Source organism: Neovison vison, chromosome 7, assembly GCF_020171115.1.
Source record: "Neovison vison isolate M4711 chromosome 7, ASM_NN_V1, whole genome shotgun sequence".
Lineage (NCBI taxonomy): Eukaryota > Metazoa > Chordata > Mammalia > Carnivora > Mustelidae > Neogale > Neogale vison.
The window spans coordinates 6,790,077-6,815,153 of NC_058097.1; the positions used below are offsets into that span (position 1 = coordinate 6,790,077).

The window sequence follows — 25,077 nt, forward strand, 5'->3', positions numbered from 1 at the left end:
ACTCTCCCAGTGGGATTGTGTGGACATACTTCATTCTCCTAGCAATGGAGTGTGACAGGACAGACGAGCTGCCAACAGGGGAAGCTCAGCTGCGCCCTGGTGCCCAGGGTTTAAGTGGGGGTCAGTCATATACATTTGGACTGCTCATATGACTCAGTTTGGTTAAGCAAACCACTGACCATCACCACCACCATCCAGAGGTCAGACTGTTTCAGGATGGCCCAAAGCCCTCACATTGTCAGCAGAGACTACATGGTGTGGGCCAAGGTATTCAAAGACACACTTATCATGCAGGATATTCTAAAGACATAGAGATTATCTTTCTGGAGCTGCCCAAGAGCCAGGGCTTTCTTTGAAATGTGGAGAGTTTGGACAGCCCAGGCCTTCTGAGACCCCCACCCCCATTTACTGTAGAGTAGAAGAGACCAAAAATCTTCCTACAGAGTAAAAGAGACCAAAGACCAGAGAGGGCAAGTAACTGGTCCAAAGCTACCTCCTTGAAGCCAGAATTCAAACCCAGACCTACTTGATGATAAGACAGGTCTCAGGATAGAAGTGAGTTCAAACAACAAATTGCCAACAACAAAATTCTGATTATTTTTCCAACATAGGCACCATGTCTGACATTTAGTAAGCCTTCAATAAAATGTTGTGTGTCTTGAGTAAGAGTGTACCTTGTGCTCATCAACAAATGCAAGGATGCACTCCCCAAAGCTCTGGAACATTCTCCATTTGCTACCCTCCCCCAACACAGCAACACCTCCTAGGATGTTAAGGTGGCATGAACCTTAGTAGTAGCTGCAACATTTATACTGCTGTCTTCGATCCACTCAAGGGATTAAACATTCATACTTTAAGTGCCTCACCTGTAGGCTGGTTCCCAAAACGCAGACTCTGCCATGGAGTTGAGCATTCAGTATTGCACAAAGTGCTTAGGATCAGCCCCTGGAAAGGGAGGGAAGGACACAAGATGAGCAGAGAGAGAATCTGAACTGGGAACTCCAGAGACGCCCTGAGTTGGGTTAAGATGCCCACGTCTTGATACCACCCAGACACCACATCAATTTGCCATTGTGTGTCAGCCTCTCCAGGAGAGCAGGAGGCGGCTCTTGCATGCCTGACATCTGGAGGAACAACCCCTCCATTGGCAGGAGATCTGGGCGGCTCATCAATCTACAGAGTCTGGCTTTGTTTTGTTTTGCTGCTAAATCACCCTTATGTTCACTCCCTTTAGATTCCCTTGGAGTCCCAGTCTGGTCACCAATGTTAGAAATTCTCCATAAACAGAATTTGTGTCATTCACCAGATCAATCATTGAACAGAGTCTCAACTTAATGCCAAGTTCATTTCCTGTTTGACTATTTTGAGCTTTATTTAATATTAGATGCATTTTGTACATTTTCAAAAAGCTTTTTATTTTACTTGTTCTCACCTAATGGAATGAATAAATAACGTACATAATTTTGCTCTATCCCTTTGTCATGAAGATCAGTCCCCTCTTAACTGTCATGCAGTGGATGAACCCCCTGAACAGGGCCCTCCTAATGCCATCCTTCTGTCCAGGTGAAGGTCACAGTGCTGGAGGACAATGATCCCTTTGCCCAGTACCACTACCTGGTGACAGTCTACACTGGACACCGGAGAGGGGCAGCAACTTCCTCCAAGGTACGTGACCATGCAAGTTGATCATTATGTCCCACCTACAAAGCACTTGCTGGTCCACTGTTGAGTTGCCTTAGCACAGTGGATTTAGTGCTGAAAATTGTGTTTTTTTTCTTTTTGTTTTTGTTTTTTTTAAAGGAAAGAATCTTTTGCCAAACAAAACATCCCCTCCAAGTCCCAATATTTAAAAAGATAAAGGAGAATAGGTTAAGGAATAGTTGGGGTCTAGCACCGTGCCACCGGTCACCTCCCTTATCCCTACCAAAGAATAACTCAGTTGGTAACCTGCATGCAAGTCTGCTCACATATGAAGAACACAGTCAGTAAACTGCTATCAATGAATAAAGAGGAAACAGAATTTTTAAGAGAGAAGGGAGAAAGGAAAGAAAGAAAATATGCGTACCGTTTGAAAGCAATGAGTCTTGAGTTACATTTTTCTAGGCAAACTGATTAGCAGGCATCTAGCTAAGAGGTCAGGCTGAGCCATCTCTCCTTCAGCAGGCTGACTAGAAGTAGTGAAGAAACTATTTCACTCGCTTATAAATTCTCTGAGGTTCTTGAGCATTTAGCTGTGGAACATATAGCAGGTTGTCTCTGTAACGTCTCACCATCCTTAGTTAAGTCTGGCCTGTGCCACATCACTCATCAGAATATACTGTCCTCTGCAGCAGTTTTGAAGTTTCCTTTACTAAAACTGAGGGCCTCGTGGAACACAGCTGGAGAACCAGTGGTACTGTGTATACTAACCTGGAGAAAGCTCTATTTTTTTTTTTTAATAACAGTAAGATTCATTAGAGTGGAGCATTTGTCTTTTTACCTTTTAAATCCTATTTTTATTTATGTATTTGTTTTACTTTCATTTTAAAAATTGTTTTATTTTGATTTATTGCTGTGTCTAGGGCCCTCAACCAGCTGTCTAACATAGAGTAAGTGCTCAGTAACTACTTGTGGAATAACCATAGGAATTAATTTCATCATCTAATGAAACATTCTTCTCATTTCCTTTAAACATTCAATAGTCCATCTTAATAGGAAAGGAGTGAAAACTTGCAACCCATAAGCCAATTCTTTTTCTGGAGAGTTGCAGTCACTTTTTAATCTAATATTGTCTTAGTATGGGGATCTGCCAGAGACCAGGGATGCTGCAAAACATCCTATGGTGCACAGGAAAGCCCCCAGAGCAAGGGATTATTGGGTCCAGAATGTCTATTGTGGAGAAACTTTGTGGTGGAAACAGAGTGAAAACAAGGATTTGAGTGTGAGTAGTTGATTTGGCAGGGGGTGGTGTTGGATCCTAGACGCCCCAGTAGAGGACTGAGAAGGTGACAAGGGAGGGACAGAACCAGTAAAGGATGCCAACCCATTACCTATCTGGGCAGTTGCAGCTAATCCCACAATGGGACTATGGAAAGTAGTAAACAGCATGGGCCTCAAAGTCATCTCCACTGATGGCTGAGGGAACTGGCTTATTTACCCACCAATCCCATGAGTTGTTGATGGAGGACAGCTCACAGAACCATTAATTCTCTGGCACTTCCAGTCTCCACTCTCAGAGCCCAAGAACCTCCAGGAAAGCGATGCAGCTACTGGCAGCTGGACATGGGTGCAGGGATCGCTGCAGCAGTGAGGCTGAGGGATGTGGGCCAAGCACAGGTGGCAGAACTGCAGCTCTTTGGCTCAGGAAATCAGGCATGCTCATCAGCATCACCTGGATAACTGCAGAAAAGCATATTCCTGGGCCCTGTTCCCAGCATTTTTAGTTGGTAGTTCTGGAGTGGGGCCTAGAAATATGTATTTATGAAATAATGGGCTCTCATGCATTCATGTCTCAGTGCCAGGCATGCTGGGAGACCCTGGGAATAGAATTGTTGGGGGCGGGGGGAACCAGTTCTTAAACTAGAGCCCTTATAAACAAACACATGAAAGTTTAAAAAGGTTGCCGAGAAATGTTTTATAATTCATGCTGAAGACAAAAATGCAGGCAGTGTTATCCTAAATCTTCATATACCTGAAAAATAGCTCAGGCAGGCCCAAGATGGGAAGAGAGGAGAGAATGAAGGGGCCTTGCAAGGTTGGTTTTCATTGGGCTTTGGATCCTTCCAATGAAACATGGCCACCGGGGCTTGGTTATCATGTGGAATTGGCCATTCCTCGTCTCTGAATTTCAGGTGACTGTCACCCTATATGGCCTGGATGGAGAGAGTGAACCCCACCACCTGTCAGACCCTGACATCCCAGTTTTTGAGCGAGGAGGAGTGGATGTCTTCTTACTCTCCACCATGTTCCCCCTGGGGGAACTGAGGAGCCTGCGGCTTTGGCACGACAACTCAGGAGACCAGCCATCCTGGTAAGTCAGGGGTGGGAACACCATGAGAACCCACTATGTGCCACACCAGGGCTGGGCATTGTGCATTTGCTGCCAAGCTAATCCTCACAACCCTCCTCAAACACACAGAATGGATCCCCATTTCATAGAAAGAGACACGGGGGGTTAGAGAGACCCAACCATCCATGAGCCTCACGGCCTGGATCAGTAGCTAGGACAAGGACTAGAGGTTGCAAGCCTGGGGTCCAGTACTAGCTCCACTCTTGGCACATTTGCAGCATTGACCTTCATTAGGCCCCAGTTCCCCATCTGTAAAATGGGGATAGATGCCCATTTTGAAGGTAAACTTGCCCAATAAGGGGAGACTAAATGAGACATTGGGCTGGTTATTTAGTAGAAGAGGTGAGAACAACTGGCACTCTGAGCATTAAGCTAAGCCTTCCCGTTTCTGTGCCCTTTTCTCATTGGCTCCTCAAGGACAAGTGTTCTCATTCTTGTTTTACAGGTGGGAAAATTTAAACTTAGGCAAGATAAGTGACTTGCCCAAGGTCACTGAGCCAGCAAGCCCAGAGATGAGAATCCACCTGAGGATTATTTGGCTTGTGAGGCCCAAACTAGTGACCTAAATGAGTCATTTCCAGCCTGATCACCCATCACTGGCTTGCAATTTTAGAAAAACAGAGCACTTCTATTGATATCTTCAACTTACCTAAGGGATTAAACATTACTACTTTAAGTGCTATATGTTGGTTCCTGGGAAGCAGACCCTGAAATAGAGTTCAGGGTGCAGGGTACCTAGGACCAGCTCCTGGGAAGGGAGAGAAGGAAGCAGGATGAGCAGAGGGAGAAGAGCTTTGATGCAGCACAACAGCTTGGCTGACCTCCATGGGGAGCTCTGGAGCGTCCTGAGTTGGGTCAGGATGCCCAGGTCTTGATCACACCCAGGCACTGCACCCATCAATCATTGGATGTTAGCCTCCCCAGGAGGGTGTGAGATTCAACAGAGGGGTCTTCCTGGAAATGAGAAAATGCATGTCTGGAGCTTTCAAGCATAGTCCCTATTACACAGTAAATACTCAATAAAGAGGGGCCCTTGATACCGCTCTTTTTTTTTTTTTTTAATCGCTATTCTTATCAGCCATAAGGCAACTGGGGAAATGGTGGCTCCTGCATCTGACATCCCAGCAGAGGCGAGATCATTCCATTTCTTCCCCAGGTCTCAAAGACCTAAATCAGGTTAGATGACACCCATGAGGTCCTGAGTCTAAACTAGATGGCTCACGCCCTGGGTGTGCGCCTGCAGGAAGACCAGCATTTGTGTGCCTGTGTCTGTGCCTCCCTGAATGCCCACAATGTAGACAGCTTGGCTTTTCTCCCATGCCTCTGGACTCTGGTCCTGGACTTGCAGGCCTGCAGCCAGACTAATAGTTTCAGAAGGCACCCTCTTGCAGCATACATCTTTGAAAACGTGGCAGCCTCCAAGAGCTGGCTCTCCACACTAGCTGAGCTCCCACGTGAGGCCACTTCGCCCCCTGACTGGGGCATTTTGGTCAAGGCACCAAGAACAAGGAAGAAAAATATAAAATCTGTCTTTTCAGGAGTTCTTGTTCTTAAACTCAGGTTTGCAATGGTGTTAACTCTCATTGTATCCAAAGAAGCCTCACCCCACCTCAACACTGTCCTCAGAAGTGTGGGTCCCTTCTCCAGGTATGTGAGCCGGGTGCTGGTGCATGACCTGGCTAGGGACCAGAAGTGGCATTTCCTCTGCAACTCGTGGCTGTCCATTGATGTTGGAGACTGTGTTCTTGACAAAGTATTTCCAGTGGCCACAGAGAAGGACAGGAAACAATTCAGGTACTTTTTTTTTTGTAAGCAAATTCTATTTATCTTGTTTTTTCGTCTCTAGGGAAGATGCATCACAATCCAGCTGAAGCAGAATAAAGGCACGTTTCAGCTCTCATGCCTCGGTAGCTTCGAGTGTGTGACATTAATGACCAATCAGTTTCTCTTGTTGGGGCTCTGGAGGGATACAGACCCTCTGACACAGAATTATCTTGGAGGTGGTGAAATGGTTGAACAGTTATTCATATTTCCTTACACAGGACATAGAATAATATGTTTCATATGAGTGAACAGAGTGGTTTGAATGGTGATGTCATGTCTGCCCATCTGAGGCTCCTTCTTCAATCAATTTTACTCTAAATAGGTGTTTCAGCATGTGTGTCCCTTGGCTTTCCTTCCTTCCTTCCTCCTACATCTGATCAAACATATCAAAGCACACGTGCTCATGTGCACACACACAATACCACAGAATGCTGCTTATTTTATATCTTTTAAAATGGTATTACTCTAAATATGTCATCTTATTTCTTTGATGACAGACCATGAACATCCTTCCAGGACAGTATGCTTGGGTCAAATGTGCCCTTACTGGCTGCAAAATATCCACAGACTGGATGTCCCACAACTAATTCAACCATTCTTCTATCAATGGACATTTAGTCTGTTCCCAACCAATATTAAAAAAAATTCAAGAGACTCCACAAGAATCTGGCAAGTGTGAAGGTGGTGGGCCAGGGTTCCTGCTTGGTACCAATTTGCTAGAGCAGAGTACTAACATTTTTCTTTGAAGGACCATGTGCTCTCTATTTTACCACAGTCCTTACCCACCCCTAGTACCTCACTCCCACCCCACTTCATTTAATTTGACTTATTTACATCTATCCAGGCCCCTTTAGCATTTGAGTTTGTGACCTCTACTTTAAATGGCTTCTGAGTTAGGTTCAAAACAAAGTCTGTTTCCAGTGCATTTACTGAAAGGTGTCTTTCCCTCCCAGCTGCCACTGGGAACAGCTCAGCCTGCAAAGGGAAAAAGTCCAAGTCAGAGACACTTGGACCCAAGGGCAGACAGAACACTGATGTGGGCACATGGCTCCCAGTTTCACATGCATGCTTCTGACTTGCTACATGCCCTTGCAAAAGTCAGTTCACCTCTCCAGGTCTCAGCTTCCACATCTGAAAAATGAGCTGTTCAATGTGCCTCCCCCAAGGAGACCTGCGCCGGTCCTGTGAGGTGATGTGGGTAGTATACTCAGCACAGTGAGCGGCTCAGGGTAAGTGCTCTATTACATGAGCAGATAAGATCCTCCCAATGCATCTGACTTGTGATACTTGAAAACCAGACAAAGAGCTGCCTAAAGGCAGGGCCATGTCATTCCCTCATGAATCTCGGTGCCCAGCAGGACACCTGGCACACAACACCAGGCTCACCAAATATTAGTGGAACTATCAGCAGAACATTGAGTAGAACAATCACGTGGAAATCACTGTTGTTGACAGCTGACCTCTCTCCTTATGCACCTTTACTGAGTCCAGGCCACTCCCACAGCACAGACTGTGGGACAAAGTACCATGCAAGTCTGAGGGGTGCTGGCATCAGCCACCAGAACGGGCACCAGTCGGGAGTATCAGTTCCACACAATCTCAAGGTGAATGGGGGCCCCTTGTCAGTCCTGCGGTTAGACTAAATTCTAGACCAAATCCTAGACTAACACAGATGCCTAAGGAGAATATGGTACCATTTTCAGAAATCCTGTCTTGCAATTTTGATTCTCTTAAACTGAGTCTGAAGCTAAAGCCTGGGATGTTTAGCCAATATCATCTAATGTACTAGTTATAATAAACCTAATAATACTATAGTTATAGGATTATATTAAAATTACAACAAAAATGATAATGGCTAACACTGACGAGCACTCACATAGATGTTGGCTACTTTGCCAAATGCTGTACAAAAATCATCACTTAATCCTTTCAGAAATCACATGAGGCAGGTTCTTTTATAACCCCCATTTGACAGATGAGTAACTGACATGCAGAGAGAGAGTAAAGTAACTTGCCCGAGGGCACACAGCAGGTAGGAGGGCCACCTAGGATTCCAACTTTCTCTGTTCAGAACCCCCATCACTAACTAAGTGATGTTAAGATGCTGTATGTCTTCCACATGAGAGAAAACAGGATAAACCTTAGAAGCAAACACCTTCCTCTTATCCTAAGATTGCTCCGAACAGACCAGTCTTCTCCCATCTCTGCCCCCTCTCACTGCCTTTTCACAGGCACCTGTTTTTCATGAAGACGTCCACGGGCTTCCAGGATGGACACATCTGGTATTCCATCTTCAGCTGCGCAGCTCGGAGCAAATTCACCCGTGTCCAGAGAGTGTCCTGCTGCTTCTCCCTGCTCCTCTGCACCATGCTGACCAGCATCATGTTCTGGGGTGTTCCCAAGGACCCAGCTGAACAAAAGATGGACTTGGGTAAGTCCCGATGTCATGACAGAGCTAGTGGTCAGTGGGTGTCACACAATTCCAGAGGTCCCAAGACCACCTTCAGGTTCAAGAAGTCTCTAGAAGTACTCACAGAAGTCAGAAACACCATTATGCTCATTACAGAAAAAAAGGATACAATTAAAATCAGGAAAAGAATGAGGCACATGGGGCAGGGTCCAGGGGAGACCAGGGCAGAACTTCCAGTTGTGTTCTCCCAGGGAAGCAGTGGCAGTGGTCAGTCGTCCCAACAATGATGTGTGACAACACACATGGAGTATTGCCAACAAGGGACACTCCCTAAGCCCTGGTGTCCAGAGGTTTTACTGGGGCTTGCTCACATAGACATGGCTGACCCCCGCATGGCTGACCTTAGCCAGTAGCCCCTCCAGAGGCTGAGGTGACACTGTGTGGTGAAGGCCCGCCCACACCATAAATCACTGTTAACATAGACTATACAGTGTGGCCTAAGACCTCGGGTAAACAAGGTATATCTACCAGACAGAACATCCCAAGAGCTTAAAGGTCACCTCCCAGGAGCCACTCAAGGGCCAGGCTCTTTTGGGCAAGGTCAGTCTTTACTGCACACCCACCTTCTGGAAGTGGTGGAAAAAACATTTCCATTAACCCTTTTCTTCTTCTGTCCTAGGTAAAATTGAATTCACTTGGCAGGAAGTGATGATTGGACTGGAGAGCTCTCTCCTCATGTTCCCCATCAATCTCCTAATCGTTCAGATCTTTCGAAACACCTGTCCTCGGGTCACTAAGGAGCAGAACACTGAGAAATGGGATAGGGGCTCCCCTAGCCTGGCCTCCTCACAACAGCCCGTGGAGAATGGCCTTCTGACACTTGAAGTGGTGACCAAGGCATGTCTTCAACCTTGATGGTGTGGGGGTGCTCTGGTCTGGGCAGAAATGGTTGGGGGAGGACTGGGGCTTCAGATCTGGCAACCCCATGATGGATGACAGCATCAGCCTCCAAGATTCATCAATGACACACACATGTGTGTGCGCGCACACACATGCATGTTCAGTTGGGCACATGTGTGCACACATGTATACACACTGTGCAGGTGCATGTGTATATATGCATACACTTATAGACAGGTATACATGCATGTGCACATACATATACAAAGGCATATACAAACACATATATATATGCTTTTGCACACCTGTACATGTACACACATACATATGCACACACACCTACCATAGACATACATACACACACGTGAATACATACACACACACACCTACATATGTACATACACTTTTGGGGTACATAGTGTGTACACAATATTATACCTTTATCATAGATCACAGCTGGAAACCCAGAGAAGGGACTCCCTCTGCATTCATGCACTCAGTAAACATTTCCTAAGCACCTACTACATGATGCATTTTGCGAAATACAACCTGGAATGCGCCAGTTCGAATCCTAGAGAGAAATGGCTCAGGGTGATCCAAAATCATGTCTCTGTGGGCAAAGCTGGGATTCAAACCCAGACGGCCAAGCCCCAGAGTGAATGCTCTTAACCACGATACTGCCTCCCTCACCTTTGCTCATGTTCCCCTTACCCTACCTGGGCTGACTGGCAGGATATGTGGAGACTCGTCAGATCGCTGTTGAAAGCTCTGAAGGTGCCATCACCTGCCTCCGGCTGGGACTCAGCAGCGCTGATGGACATCAATCACCTTCTGGCCTTGGTGCAGGAAGTCGTCTGTCTGCAGAACATGGCAGGGCCGGAGCTCTGGGAGGAAGCCAGACAGAGAGAGGACCCTTTAATGCTCCCTCTTGGGTCTCTACGAGCAAAAGGTAAGTCATGATGTTTCTGAGCTGAGAAAGGGGGCACATCTGGACCAGGTGGATACAGGGCTTAGGGCCGGCTCTGTATCACTAGGGAGTGAACATGTCCTACAGGGTGTCCTCCCTCACCGACCTCCACTGCAACCACCTGCCATCACTTCCCTCTCTCTGCACACAGGCAACCCGCTCTCTTCACAACACCAAGCTGCCTTCCCACTAAAGACCATCCCACATCTTGTCCTTCCATCTGGAATGTTCTTAACATCTCCTAAGCATCTCTTGCATTGCTTTTATGCCGCCCTGCCAAATCATGACTCGTGGGAAGAGCTGTTTAAAGTCTGCAGCCAACTTTGCTGGACTGTGAGCCCTGTGAGGTCAAAGCCATCTGACTGTTCTGTCTCCGTCATTTCCCTAGTGCCTGGCCCTGTACAACACATAGAAAGCATGCAGCAAACATGCATGGGGTGATGTCAGCATAGGAGATCATTATGGAAAGCACAAAGCAAAAAGGCAGGCTGGTCTTTCCTATATGGTAAGAACAGCATTGGCCAGCCTGGTAACTCTGGGTACTGGCTCTGCCATTAATGGGCTGTGTGACTTTGGACAGGTTACTTCAGTTCTCTGGGCCTCAGTTTCCTTTTCTGTAAAGCATTGGGGGATGCAACGTCAAACCAGATCCACTTCTAAATGTGAGGGGCAGGACACAAGATGATGGACAGGACAGTAAAAACATTAAAGAACACTGAGTTGTAGAGTGAAAAAGTCCCTCCTCCATTCTGTTCCAGACTTTCCAGGAGCAAATCTCAGTTTGGTACAAGTGTGTCTTTAACACCCTTTTAACACTTGTTCTGTTTGGCAGAGAGATCGCAGGTCTCAAGCTTTTTCAAAGAGTATTCAGCTAGAATTTAGTACCATTATTTCTTTCCTGTCCATCTTCCACCCACATCAATGCCACCAGTGTTCAGACCAGGCTGTCCAACAGAACTGCCCACAGTGCTGGAAATGTTCTGCATCTATGCACTGCAGATGAGAGCCACGGGCCCCATGTAGCTCCTGAGCACTTGAAATGTGGCTGGTGTGACTGGAAAACTGCAGTGCTCATCTTTTTTTTTTTCTTAAAGATTTTTATGAAATTTATTTGAGAGAGAGAGAGAGAGTGAGAGAGAGAGCATGAGAGGGGAGAAGGTCAGAGAGAGAAGCAGACTCCCCTCAGAGCTGGCAGCCCGATGTGGGACTCAATCCTGGGACTCCAGAATCATGACCTGAACCAAAGGCAGTTGCTCAACCATCTGAGTCACCCAGGTGCCCGTGCAGTTCTCTTCTTAATTTCAATCAATTAATGGGGCCAGTGGCTGTCATAATGGCTGGTGTGGGTTAAGAATGCTGCCATTTTTGATACACCAGGCTGATCACTGTCTAAATCTTATTTAGAACACAGACATGGATGAGGTCTACAGAATGGGGAATTTGAATTCATAAACTGTTGGCCACACTGATGTAGTGAATTACATTTCTGGGGCTGAGGTCGGGATCTGCAGTTTTAACCAGTCACTCAGGTGACTTTCGAGCACACTTTTTTTTTTTTTTTTAAAGATTTTATTTATTTATTTGACAGAGAGAGATTACAAGTGGGCAGAGAGGTAGGCAGCACACTTAATGTTGAGAGTCAGTGCCCTCAAAACAAAATCCCACATCCTTATTGGCCAGGCTAATGCTGACCCCGTGGTCAGCCCCACCTTGACCTCCATGATCCAGCCACCCTGGAGGATTTGTCCCAGACAGTTGGATTTGGGCTGCCCATGAAGGCTGTCTTGCAGGAGCTCTGCAGATGCCTGGACTGGACTCCTGGCTTTGAGTCTGGGCACTTTGGTGTTCATAGCAGAGGCCTTAGAACAGGGACTCTTGAGTCAGCCAGGCCCTAGGGCTCTCCCTGATGCAACAGTAGCTGTGCAACTTTGGACAAGTTGCTCAGCCTATGACTCAGCTTCCTGCCCTGTAAAATGGGAGTATTGATCCACTTTGCCTCTTGGCTCATTCTGAGGACTGAATGAGGTCATAAGACACAGGAAAACTTAGACCCAGCCTGGTACAAAGCAGGTATTCAGTAAGCGGTGTTACAATTGATTGGGAGTGATGGTATCTTCCAGAAACATTGCCAGAGGGCTTGCAGCATGAAGGCTGTTGATGTCAGAACCTGCAGCTGTGGCTTCAGCAAGGAGGGTAAGGGAGGAGGCCTGAGTCAGAGGGAGGCAGAGTTGTCCCAGACCTTCACGGTCCTCTAACCCGAGCCCAGTTGCACGCTTCTCCACAGTGCTGGTTACCTTCCCACTCATTTACGTCTCACTGGTGACTGCAGAGGAGCCATGGGGTGAGTGTGCTCTCTCCTGCCACCTCCCATATTTGGTTTCACATTCCTCTTGCAAACACGGGTCCAATCAGCCTGGACACTGACTGCTCTGGGAGACAAGCCCAAGCTTCCCCTAGAAGGAATCAGGAATAGTGGAAATGTTCAGGGTTTTTTTCTTGCAATGAGTAATTTTTTTTAAGATTTTATTTATTTATTTGACAGACAGAGATCACAAGTAGGCAGAGAGGCAGGCAGAGAGAGGAGGAAGCAGGCTCCCCACTGAGCAAAGAGCCTGATGTGGGGCTCGATCCCAAGACCCTGGGATCATGACCTGAGCCGAAGGCAGAGGCTTTAACCCAATGAACCACCCAGACGCCCCACAATGAGTAATTTAAAACAGAAAAACACCTTTGTTTGTTTTAAAACTTTTTAGAAAGCTGAAATTTGAACAAACCACTGTACAAAAACACTCATGAGATATTCGGGGGGGAAACTTGACCTCTCACTGGGTATTTCACGCTATTAAGGGATTATCGTTACTCATTTTAAATGTTGATAACAATATCATCATGGTTTTAATTTTTAAAAGAGTCCCTATATTCTCCAGAAGCATATCAAAATTAAAATAGCAGTGACATGACCCGGGCCTTGGAATTTGCTTCAAAATCGTCCACATGGAGAGAGTAGGCTGGGTGCCGGGGAAATACAACTGGTCCTGAGTTGAGAACTTTGAGTAGTGAGTGTGTGCGCAGGTTCGTCTCATGACTCTACTTTTCTAAGTTTAACATTTTTCATAATAAAAAGAAGTTGAAAGCAAAAGATTAAGACTAACACTATCTTTGGCACCAGGCAAATCTTGTGTATATTAAAATAGTAATTTATTTGCTGGGATGCCTGAGTGGCTCAGAAGGTTAAGCGTCTGCCTTCAGCTCAAGTCATGATCCCTGGGATAGAGTCCCATATTGGGCTCCTTGCTCAGCAGGGAGCCGGCTTCTCCTCTGCCTGCCACTCTCTCTGACACTCTCTCTGAGTGCACTCTCTCTGACAATAATAAAAATCCTTAAAATAATACTTGCTGATGAGCTAATACCATATCTAGGATTTGCTTTAAGGTATTCCAGAAAAAGAAGAAAGTCGGGGGAGGGGGCAGAGACAAAACAACATTGGCAAAAGGTTGGTGCTTGCGGCAGCAGGTGATAGATACTTATTCTGTTCTCTTCTGTCGATGTGTACAGAAATTTTGAGAATGCCCTTGATAAAAGGTGAAAGAGGAACGTATGAATCCTAACTGGCCATGGAAGCCTGGTAACTTTCCCCATCTTTCTAGATTTCTCATGCCATGGTGCATAGGAAGTGTTCAATACTGAAAGCTGTTACTAACGTCGTTCAATGGCAGGCAGTCGGCTCTTGGCATTCAGCACCAGCTAATGCTCTCTGTCCCATGTCCTCCAGAACAAATGCGATGCCTGATGCCAGAGGTGGGCCCAAGTGACCCTCAGAAGGACAATGCCTACAAGCAGTGTCTCTACCTTCAGCTGGAACACATGGAGCAAGAGCTTCAGCTGGTGGGGCCCTGTGGCTTTCCCCAGAGCCAGAGCCACGCCCAGGCCCTCAGCCAGCTGCAGATGCTGAAGGGCTGTCTGGGGGGACAGCTGGGCACCCCACCCCCAGCATACACCAGGTAATCCTCTCCCCTGGGTGCTGAGTGGGCGCTGCCCCCCAGTGGGGTGCCTGCAGAGAGAACATACCCCTGGCCACCTTGGAAGGATGTTCACCCAGATCACATGTTTAATATGAATAATATATTTCCTCAATTCTAAAGATCCTTTTAAAGAGAGATAGGCCAAAGACTATATTTTCAGGGATCATTTCTGACAAACCATAAGAGACTCTTAATGTCACAAAACAAACTGAGGGGGGCCGAGGGGAGGAGGGTAGGGAGAGGGTGGTGGGGTTATGGACACTGGGGAGGGTACGTGCTGTGGTGAGTGCTGTGAAGTGTGTAAACCTGGCGATTCACAGACCTGTACCCCTGGGGCTAATAATACATTATATGCTTATTTAAAAATTTAAAAATTAAAAAAAAATAGAATAAATATGTGAAAATGGAGGGGGAAAAAAGTGAGATAGGCCAGCAATTTACAGGAAATTTCCCCTCGGAAAAAACCCCCAAACACCAAGTTATTAAAACTGCCCTTTGAGATGGGTACCAGATACAGAGGTGGGTATGAGATGCCAGATAGAATACAGAATAGCCCTTTGAGGTGGGTATGAGGTACAGAATCTGAGAGGTCAAGGAGTTTGGCCACAGTCACAGAGCTGGGGAGGTTAAAGTGGGATTTGAACTTGAGCCTGGCAGGCGCTACTCTGATCATACCCATCCTGCATTTCAGCTTCCCGATGGCGAGCAAGCGTCCTCGAGGCCTGCCCTGGTGGTTCGTCGTGGTGGGCTGGCTCCTGGTGGCAGCCACCAGTGGCGTAGCAGCCTTCTTTACCATGCTCTACGGCCTGCACTATGGGCGGGCCAGCTCCCTGAAGTGGCTCATCTCCATGGCCGTCTCCTTCGTGGAGAGTGTGTTTGTCACCCAGCCCCTGAAGGTCAGGCTGCCCTGGACCCCTCCGCCCACACTTTCCCTCCTGCCAGCTGCCCTGTCCTTAGGCTCAGCTGTTCTTTGTCTATTCGTTACAAACCTACACAGCGCCTTGCTGGAGAGGTGGTGCTGGTAGCAGGTAGGGAATTATAATGAGCTTAATCACTACGATAATCCAAGTTCTGGGACAGGGGCTCTGGGACAGAGACTCTAGGCCAGGCGGAGTGGCTTATCAAGATGTGGCAGTCAGCATCGGAATCACCCTCAGGAGGGTCCTTGCCTCTGTTCTATATATGACAAGAGGTTAGGAAGGGAAAGTCACAAATATCTTGCCCTAGGTTACATGTATATACCATATTTCCCCAATTAATACCATATTTCCTCAATTCTATATTATATTCTATAATATATAATTATATATATAATTATAATATATATATTCCATAATTCCTCAAATAATACCATATTTCCTCAATTCTAAAGATGCTTTTAATTTTGAGATAGGCCAGCAATTTAGAGGAACTTTACCTTCAGAAAAACAAAAACAACAACAACAAAAAACACCAGATCATTAAACCTGTGTGTCATTTGGAAGACATAGTCCTATTTCTGAAATGTAAAGTTACTGTTAGAGTTGGAGAAATACTGAGCCCCAGCCTGGAGCTTGGAGCCTCGGCTCCCCCTGGAAGGAGTCAGGTGGTAGGAATATACTGTGTGTGTGTTGGGGTGAGGAGGCAGGGGCTGCAGAAAGGAAGAGACATTCACAATGAATCTTTACACCTATGAGACTCTCCAAATCCCTAACCCCCATTTTACCTGATAGTCCCCAGTTCTTTCCTGAATACCCTTTATCTGCTGATTTAAACAACTCCTGACATCTCCTCCAATCTAGTCTGAGAATAGTAAGAATGGAGACGTGAGCCACTCTGTTCCCAACCAAAGCCCAGAATACTACTAAGCTCCTGCTCTACTGGTGCAGAGGTGAAGGCATGGATGGAATGAAGAAAGGGGGAGGGGAGGAGGAAGGGAGGGAGATGTAATTCAGCACTAGAGATAGTATAAGAAATAAGAGGAGACAATCTTTTTTCCACTGTATATTTTTTCCTGTTTTGTCGAAGATTATTTGACCATAGAGTTGAGGGTCCGTATCTGGGCTCTCTACTCTGTTCCACTGGTCTATGTGTCTGTTTTTATGCCAGGACCTTGCTTTCTTGGTGATCACAGCTTTGTAGTAAAGCTTGAAATCTGGTAACGTGATGCCGCCAGTTTTATTTTTGTTTTTCAACATTTCCTTAGCAATTCGGGGTCCCTTCTGATTCCATACAAATTTTAGGATTATTTGCTCCAGCTCTTTGAAAAATACCTGTGGAATTTTGATCGGAATGGCATTAAAAGTACAGATTGCTCTAGGCAGTATAGACATTTTAACAATGTTTATTCTTCTGATTCAAGAGCATGGAATGGTCTTCCATCTTTTTGTGTCTTCTTTAATTTCTTTCATGAGTGTTATGTCGTTCCTAGAGTACAGATCCTTTTAAAAAAAAAAAGAAAAAAGAAAGAAGAGGGAGCTCTACCAGCAGGGGAGTGCAGGGGCGAAAGTGCAGTGGGAAATCTCTGGTACGAGAAGCAGGGGGAGCTCAGGATTCACTGTCTCTGCTTGGGGGCCAGGTGCTCTGGCCCTTTCCCTTCACAGCCACATCCCCTCTTGGCACAGAATGGCCTGGTTCCTACCTTATTTCCTCAGAGCATGATTCTGTGCCCAGGACACAGATGTGGCCTTGATCCTGACCCCTCTCTGATAAGGAGCTGGCAGTGTCCAACCCAGGCCTGGGGTTCACAGTGGGTGTTTTTCAGGTGCTGGGCTTTGCTGCCTTCTTTGCACTGGTCTTGAAGAGAGTAGAGGATGAGGAAGAGCCGGTGGCCTCCCTCCCAGGACCTCTGTCTGGCCCAGGTAATAGTGCGTAGGTGGAGGCAGGGGCCTAGAACCCAATGAAGATGAGACGGCCCTACAAAGCCCAGTTGCTGACTTTTTTGCCCCATCATTTCTTCACCCCTGAGGAAGAAGCACCCCCAAACCCTCCAAAACTCTATAAAGCAACCTTGTTCATTCTCTACCCCAGCTTTTGTCTCTGGCACCAAAGCACGACCCCTTGGCCAGAAGAGGCCCCTTGGGGGGTGCACTTTGCACGGGCGTCATTCTCTGTGTAATCACAAGCAAGCAGCTTTCTCCTCCTAGGCTCAGGGCCTTGGTCTTTAGAATGAAAACCAAAACCGAAGATGCTTACAGGTGGGCTACAGAGTTCCAGGACAAGGGTCTGTAAACTACAGCCATGAGGCCAAATCTAGCCCACTTTCCATAAATGAAGTTTCCATAAATGAAGTTTGATTAGAACAGAGCCATACTGACCCCTGCTGGATGAGGCCACTGAGCAGCCCCCTGTCCCGCAGCCTGGTCTCTCATTTCACAGCCTAAACTCCTGAGAATGCCTACAATAAGATAATCACAAAACAAACAAGCGAACAGAGAGAGTCAACACTCCAGCAGTGTAGGCAGAGATTCTGACATTCGGGAAAATACAACAGGAATAAACAAAAGGCATACCCATATTATTGTACTGATATTATTACATAGTGTGGTTTCCTCCTCATGGGCTGGTATTCTTCCACTCTAGGATAGGGTTTGAGCTTGTTTTGTTTTGGCTTTGAGGTTCCAAAAGGTCCATTAAAATCTTCCCAAGACAAAAGAGTAATTTTTGTCCCAAGAGACGCCAGCTTCGAGAACAATTAAATATTCATTCAGTCATTCTTTTGGCAGCCACTCAGGGAGTACTCGCTGTGTGCCAGGCAGTTCGATGGCTTAGGACCATGATTTACATAAAACCCACTCATTGTGAGTGTGTAACTCATTGATTTTAGTAAATTTCTAGAGTTGTGCAACTATCCTCCTAATTTGTCATCCTCAAAGGTTCCCTCTTGACCATTTAAAGCCAATCCCCGCTCTCATCCCTGGCAACGCAGCACAGGATAGAGCAGGTTGCCCTTGGAAAGCACTGCCCACAGGGAGACACACATTAGACAAGTAAACAACACAAGCGCAAAATGTGAGAACTCAGGGAGCACACAGGAGAACGCAGGCCTCTCTGCTCAAGTAGTACCTATGTTGGCTACTGGAGCCTGGCGAAGGGAGGGAATGCACACTGGGCCCTTGCAAAGGCCCTGAGGTGCAACAGATCTTGTCATTTTACAGTGATTACAGACAGTGTGGACTAAGCAAGGGGAATTAGGGGGAGAATGGTTCAAGGTGACGACCGAGAGGTGGGTGGGGAGCAGAGCCTTGTGGCACCCGGGTGGGTGCTGGGATTCCGGAGTGCTGCGGAGGAGAGAGGCATGATCTATCTTGTGATTTGAGAAAGATCACTATGGCTGCTCTTAGGAAACCAAAAGTACTGGGCCAAAAGTACCAGTGGGGAAAAGACTACTGGAATGGTCCAGATAAGAGGTGACCTGTCCTGGCACTGGGGGTGGAACGGAAGGCATGGATTCAAAAGACATTTGCGGCAATATGCCCCTATCAGAATGGCTCTAAGTAAAACGTAAAGTAAAAAATGCTGACAAGGATGCAGAGAAACTGGAGCGTTCACGCACTGCTGGTGGGAATGGATGCCGTCACTCTGGAAAAGTTCGGCAGTTTCTTTCAAAAGTAAAAATGGACTCACCATATGCTGCAGCAATTGCATTCTTGGGCATTTATCCCAGAGACATGAAGACTTATTTGCATGCAAAAACTTGTATATACGTGTTCAGAGCAGGTTTATCTAAAAGAGCCAACTGCTGCTCCTAGGAATCTACCCGAGAGAAATCACCTGTATGTGAATGTTCGTAGCAGCGTTATTCCTAATAGCCAACACTAGTAACGATCTAGATGTGAATGCATGGACAGGAGTGTACCCATACCAAAAAAGGAACTAAATACTAATTACACAACAACATGGATGGACTCCAAACCGTTATGCTAAGTGAAAGAAGCCAGACACAAGAAACGATGCACTGTAGGATTCCATTTATATGTAATATCCAGAAAAAAAAATCGATAGAGACAGCAGATTAATGAGGCTAAGGGTAGGACAAACTGGGAGTGGGGACTGACTTGACGGGGACGTGAGGGAACTTCCTGGGTTGATGAAAATGTTCTAAAACTGGGTTATGGTGATGGTTGCACAACTCTATAAATGTACTAAAATCATCATATTGTAGACGTCCAGTGGGAAAATTTATGAAAACTATAGTTCAATAAAGTGGCTTAAAAAAGAAGATACTTAGACATGACAGGACTTTGAACTATTAGTGACCCTCCTTCTTCCATCCATTACAGTTTTGGGAACACTGGGCTCTGTCTTAGGGTTCAGAAGCACAGGGAGGGGAGGGTGTGGTGCTTTCAGTATGAGGTGAATCCTCCAGCTGGAGTAGGGTCAGAATTTTGAGCATAGGGATGGCGGTGGCAGAGGCACGGAGGGCAGCATTGGGAAATGGCTCCTGAGGAGTAGGAATGGCAGATCCTGTTGGTCCTGGTGAAGACAGGAGGCTTCTGGTTGCAAAAGTTGAGGCTGGTTCCACTGCCTTTTGGGAGACGGTCCTCATGTCCTTGCTTTCACAGACCCCTCTGCCTTGTTCCGAGCACGACGATGCAGCAGGAAGGACATTTACCAGCCGCCTTTGGCCGCTGATGTCGAGAAGATGAAAGCCACCCATCTCAAGGAACAGAAGGCATTTGCCTTCATCAGAGAAATCTTGGGTAGGCAACCAAGGTCACCCACAAGCAGTCTCCTCACTCACTGGTTGTCAGCACAGACTTCTTTGACAGACCCACACTGTCTCGCCCCAGCTTCTCCCTTATACTTAAAATCCCTTGGTGGCCCCACATGGCCCTTAGGATAAAGTCCAAACTCCCTACTGTGGCTCTGCCCACCCTGGGTCACCTCTTGCAGCCCGTTGTGCTCTGAGCTCTGGACACACCATGTCCTGCTGCTCCTGGGACTCCTTCACTCTCTGGACCCCAGGCCTTTGCCCAGGCTAATCTAATCTGCCTGGAATGTGTCTCCTCTCCTCCCCGTCTTTTCTTTTGACTAAGTCCTTATTCTTTAATTCTCAGCCCAAAGACTATGTCTTTGGAAAGACTCCCCAAGCCTGCTTTCAAACATCACTGTGTATCTTAGTCTGGGTTCTCCCATAAGCAGATTGGGGTACAAGTAGTTGCTTTGGGAGGTGATCCTGGGAAACACTGGTAGAGAAAAGGAAAGTATAGACGAGAAGGGAGGTGAAAGGAGGTGTGGTGATGAGTGGGTTCCGTGTGAGAACTGGAGCTCAGTCCTGCTGGGGACCTCTGTGGGGGTTTATAGTACACACCTCCAGGTTGTCACACAGGTCACTGGTGAAGGCTGCTCTCGGGGAGGACATGGATCCTGCAGCACTCCTGCCCTGCCCTCCCAATGGTTGAGCACATACTGCCACACAAATGCAGAGAGCAGGTGAGCTTGCACAGGAATAGCAGCATGAATGAAGAGAGCCTAGAGGTGTGGGCAGAGCCCCAATTCATCCCAGGGAGGGCTTGCTGGGATGCATATTCCCAGGCCCTGAACCCAGAGATTCTGGGTAATACTCTGCACCCCCCACATTCTGATGGCTGACCTCCTAAACGAAATCTTTGTATGTAAGGGGCCCTTACATCACACTCACCTGTCCACAGGTGAGCTCCACGAGCGCACAGAACACAACTATCATTTTCATTGCTCTATCCTCAGCATTATAACATGGCAGAGCCCCATTTTCAGAAGATTCTTTTTAAGAAATGTTCATATAGCATGAACTCTGGGCAAGCCCTATTTTTAAGTGCTTAATAAATATTAATTTATTATAACCTTATGAAACAGAATTATTATCCCCACTTCACAGATGAGGAGAGTAAAGCAGAGGGGTTAAGTACTAGTGAAGTCACTAGTAAATCTAGTGGCTAGGGGTTAACTAGGGGTTAAGCAGAGGGGTTAAGTCACTAGTAAAGCACATAGACAGGAAGTGGCGGAGTCAGGATTTGAACCCAGGTGGCAAGCTCATATCCGTGGATTTAACTCCTTCCCACTGTCTAAGGATTGGTTCCACTGTCACTAGGGGTCAAGAAGCTGGTCTACAAGACCTCAACTATTCGGAGTTGTATGCCATTCTGTTTCCTGCCTTGGGCTTGGTGGAATTTGGGAACCCTGCCTGACCGGGGGTTACGCCTCCACTTTCAGCATACCTGGGCTTCCTATGGATGCTGCTGCTGGTCGCCTATGGGCAGAGGGACCCCAGCACCTACCACTTCAACAGACACCTTGAGCACAGCTTCACCCAAGGCTTTTCGGCTGTGTTAAGCTTCAGAGAGTTCTTCGTGTGGGCCAACACCACCCTCCTGAGCAACCTATACAGTTATTACCCAGGTACTTTTCCCTCACCTGAGGACAGATGTCAGCCCCCTTTTGCAGACTGCTTTCTAGGAACAGGAGTGGGTCACCATCACCATCAGCCTCACAGAGAGCCAATAACCACAGGGCCATATGCTTTGAAAGAGAGACCCTCAGAAGGCTGTGTGTGCACAAGAGAGGGGCCCTAAACCTCCCCTGATGTAGAGTGGAGGACATTCTAAGTGAGAGATACATGAGCATGAATCAGCTGGGCAGAAGCAGTATACCGGGTGCAAGGGACAACAGGGGGAAAGGCAAGCCTGAAGTAGCAAAGCAAGTCCCTGGAATTACAAAGCGCTGAGTGTGGCTGCAGTGTAAGGTATGAGTTGAGGACCAGTTAAAAGTAAAGCAAAAGAGGAATAGGGGTCAGATCATCAAGGGTCTCAGAAGTTCTATTTTATGCTTAAGGAAATGAGGCATTGACAGTTTCTTCGGGAGGGAGTAACATAATGGAATTTGCACTTAAGAAGGATCATTCTAGAATCATGTGGAAATTGGAATAGAGAGTAGTTAGGATGCTAGAAACGATGGGGCTGATGGAGGCATGAGAGGAAGGGGTGAATGGAGAAATGAGCATGGGTGCAGACAACAGTGAAGAGGTAGAGTTGATGAGCCTTGACCATTAGGATATGAGCATTGAGAGAAAGGGTACAAAGGGTCTCCAAGTTGATGACCAGGTGGTGGGGGTACCATTCCTCAAGAGAAGTTATGCAGGAAGTAGACCACAGCTAAGCGTGGAAGATGGTGATGAATATAGCCTGTGATTGGCCATGACCTACTTACTCTTGACTGTTTTTACACTGGGTACACTGAAGTTCATGTTAACATCCAGGCCAGGATGCACTAAGACAATTTTGATGGCTAGGCTGACCCACCTGTTTTTCATCTCCAGGCTTTATCACGGATGGGAATTCTAAGCTGGTGGGCAGTGCCCAGATTCGCCAAGTGAGGGTCCGGGAAAACTCTTGCCCTCTTGCCCCACAGCTGCAGGCTTCTCTCAATGGATGCCATGCACCATACTCTCTGGATATTGAAGATCTGTCAGACTATGGGGAAGGCTGGAATGCCTCCATACCCAATAACAGCAGTGGCTTTTCCCAGGCTTGGCAGTACCAGAGCCAGAGCCAACGCCGAGGGTATCCCATCTGGGGCAAACTCACTGTGTACCGGGGAGGAGGTTATGTGGTCCCCTTGGGGACTGATCGCAAAAGCGCATCAAGGTAAGACTCACTTGACTCACGTATACCCAAGGAAAGCCATTTCCTAGGGTCTGGGTCTTATTAGCAGGTGCAGCAAAGCTCATTCATGTCATTGTAGGGAGGAACTGGGGAACGCAGAAGTATTCAGATTGTATTTCTGGGTCCCTGGAAACTACAATCTCAGAGGCCCTCTCCAGCACTCTCGGCCTGGTGGCTGAGTCTGGTGGCCTCTGCTAGAGCCAGTGTAGGGATATGGAGCTCTACTACACAAAGACATCTACTACCAGGCAGATAGGAAGTGGCTAAGGCTCGTAATCTTAGCCAAGAATCATGCTTTTATGTGCAGTGAATTATAGTAGCAAGGAAGAACACTGAGTTTGGAGCATTCACTGTTTCTATAGTGACAGAAGCAAACCTGCTCTTTATCTGAAGGACATTACCTTATCCCTCGAGGTTTCTCACTGCAAACACAGCCTTAAGAAATGGCTTGGGTAAAGCCCAGCCAGGACCTTGCATTCCTGGAATACTTAACACGGTGGAGCAGGGACATCCAGGGCCTATGCAGACTGCCTCTCCCAGCGCACTCCAGAGTTAGACAGCCCTGAGTGTGAAACCCTGGCACTGCTCCTGTTAGCTGTGTGGCCCCAGGCAAGTTAGTGAACCCATTTGCACCTCAGTCTTCTCGAGGAACACAGGAAACAAAACCCTAAAGAGAACAACTGACAGGGGTCCCCTGGGATTCAGGACAGGACAGGAATTGTCAGTTTCCGTGTAAGAAGTGTTTTCCTGCCACTTGCAACAACTGATGTTCTCTCTTCTAAACACGAAGCAGGACACAGACCCAGTGGGCACAGGGCATATCTTAAAACAGGCCCATCACTATTGATGCCAGTAATGACAGCTGTCCCTATTTCACACAGACAAACGACACACTGTTGCATTTTCTCTTCACAATGTTCCCGAAGCACTGGTGTTAACACCACTGTAGATAAGGAAGCTGAGTCTGCTTGCCTAAGCCCCCTGATTTTCTATGTGGCTCCTCTCACACGGGTGGTCCTCAAACTCACCTGGTCACCAGTGTCACACTCACCTGGAAGGCTCATCAGAACACAGATCTGCAAAACACAGATCCCCTAGAGGAATTTTTTTCCAAAGATCTGGGATGGGGACTGAGAATCTGCATTTTTACTGAGTTTCCAGATGATGCGGATGCTGGCACTATGGGGACCACACTTACAGGACCTTTTCTCTTAACGTCCAGGAGACCATGCGTGCCAAGACACTGCACCATTGGTGGGAAACTGATCACTCCCAGGAGGAGCCCCCAGGCCCTATGGCCCAGGGGACGGAGCAGAGCCAGAGGGAGATATTTCTATAGGAAACCCTGGCCTCCTTTCTGGGCAGGGGGGTAGGGAGCCACTGTAATTGGAGATGTCCCTAAACAGTCCTTTTCCTACAGAATTCTCCAGTACCTCTTTGACAATACCTGGCTGGACAGACTGACCAGAGCTGTTTTTGTGGAGTTCACCATCTACAATGCCAACGTTAACCTGTTCTGCATCATCACTCTGACCCTGGAGACAAGCGCCCTGGGTGGGCAGCCTCACCTGTGACCCCATCTATAGTGTTCTAGAAGACTGACACCCCTCCCTCTGGGCCAGGGCACCTGACCAGGCTGGCCCTTGCTGCCCCAGGGCCAGAGTTCTGGGGCCAGTGTTGTTTGGGAGACTTGGGGATGGGTCTTGGTTCTTCCTGGGCACCCAAAGCTCGGGTTCCAGCATTGCTCCAGCCTTATGACTAGTTGCCTCCACTTCTCTCTGGCCCGTCTCCCAAGATACCCTGAGGGAACCAAGCTGGGAGTCTGAAGACAGCTCATCGTCTTCAGCTTCCTACTCTGGGGAAGGCAGGCTTGGGGGCTGGCAGTGAAAGGCTGGAGAAGGAGTGACCTGGTAACAGATAATTTCACCTAAAACAACATTTTACAACTTGTACCTCAACCTACAGGACGAGGTACATTTTACATTATTTTCCAATACACTCACATACAAATATACATAAACTGAGACAAAAGCTTCAAAAATATTTTCCTTCACTACATGCAGTATACTCTGATATTTTGTGTTCTGTTCCATTTCTTTCTTTCCATTTCCTGCCTTCCACCCGCTATCATAATCTATTGAAAACACTGACCCAAAGCTTCCTCAGCTAATAACCGGTTTTCCTAAAATTCAACCATCTTTCCTTTAAAAATTAAGCCATTTTTAGCACCAAATTACATTTTTAGTAAAACAAATACATACCCATAGTTTTTAAAATTTCAGAAC

General features: G+C 47.0%; 1 protein-coding gene across 1 annotated transcript in view; it reads left to right on the forward strand.

Annotated features, from left to right (window-relative positions):
* The window catches only part of PKD1L2 (polycystin 1 like 2), a 90,238-nt gene that overhangs the window by 54,433 nt on the left and 10,728 nt on the right, over positions 1–25,077 (forward strand). The window contains exons 25-37 of the mRNA XM_044256016.1: positions 1,564–1,665; positions 3,831–4,009; positions 5,696–5,842; positions 8,104–8,303; positions 8,962–9,179; positions 9,915–10,131; positions 13,922–14,150; positions 14,863–15,067; positions 16,915–17,011; positions 19,715–19,852; positions 21,345–21,530; positions 22,447–22,774; positions 24,213–24,346. Of these exons, the coding sequence (XP_044111951.1) occupies positions 1,564–1,665; positions 3,831–4,009; positions 5,696–5,842; positions 8,104–8,303; positions 8,962–9,179; positions 9,915–10,131; positions 13,922–14,150; positions 14,863–15,067; positions 16,915–17,011; positions 19,715–19,852; positions 21,345–21,530; positions 22,447–22,774; positions 24,213–24,346 (2,380 nt within the window). The remainder of the gene's footprint in view (positions 1–1,563; positions 1,666–3,830; positions 4,010–5,695; positions 5,843–8,103; positions 8,304–8,961; positions 9,180–9,914; positions 10,132–13,921; positions 14,151–14,862; positions 15,068–16,914; positions 17,012–19,714; positions 19,853–21,344; positions 21,531–22,446; positions 22,775–24,212; positions 24,347–25,077) is intronic.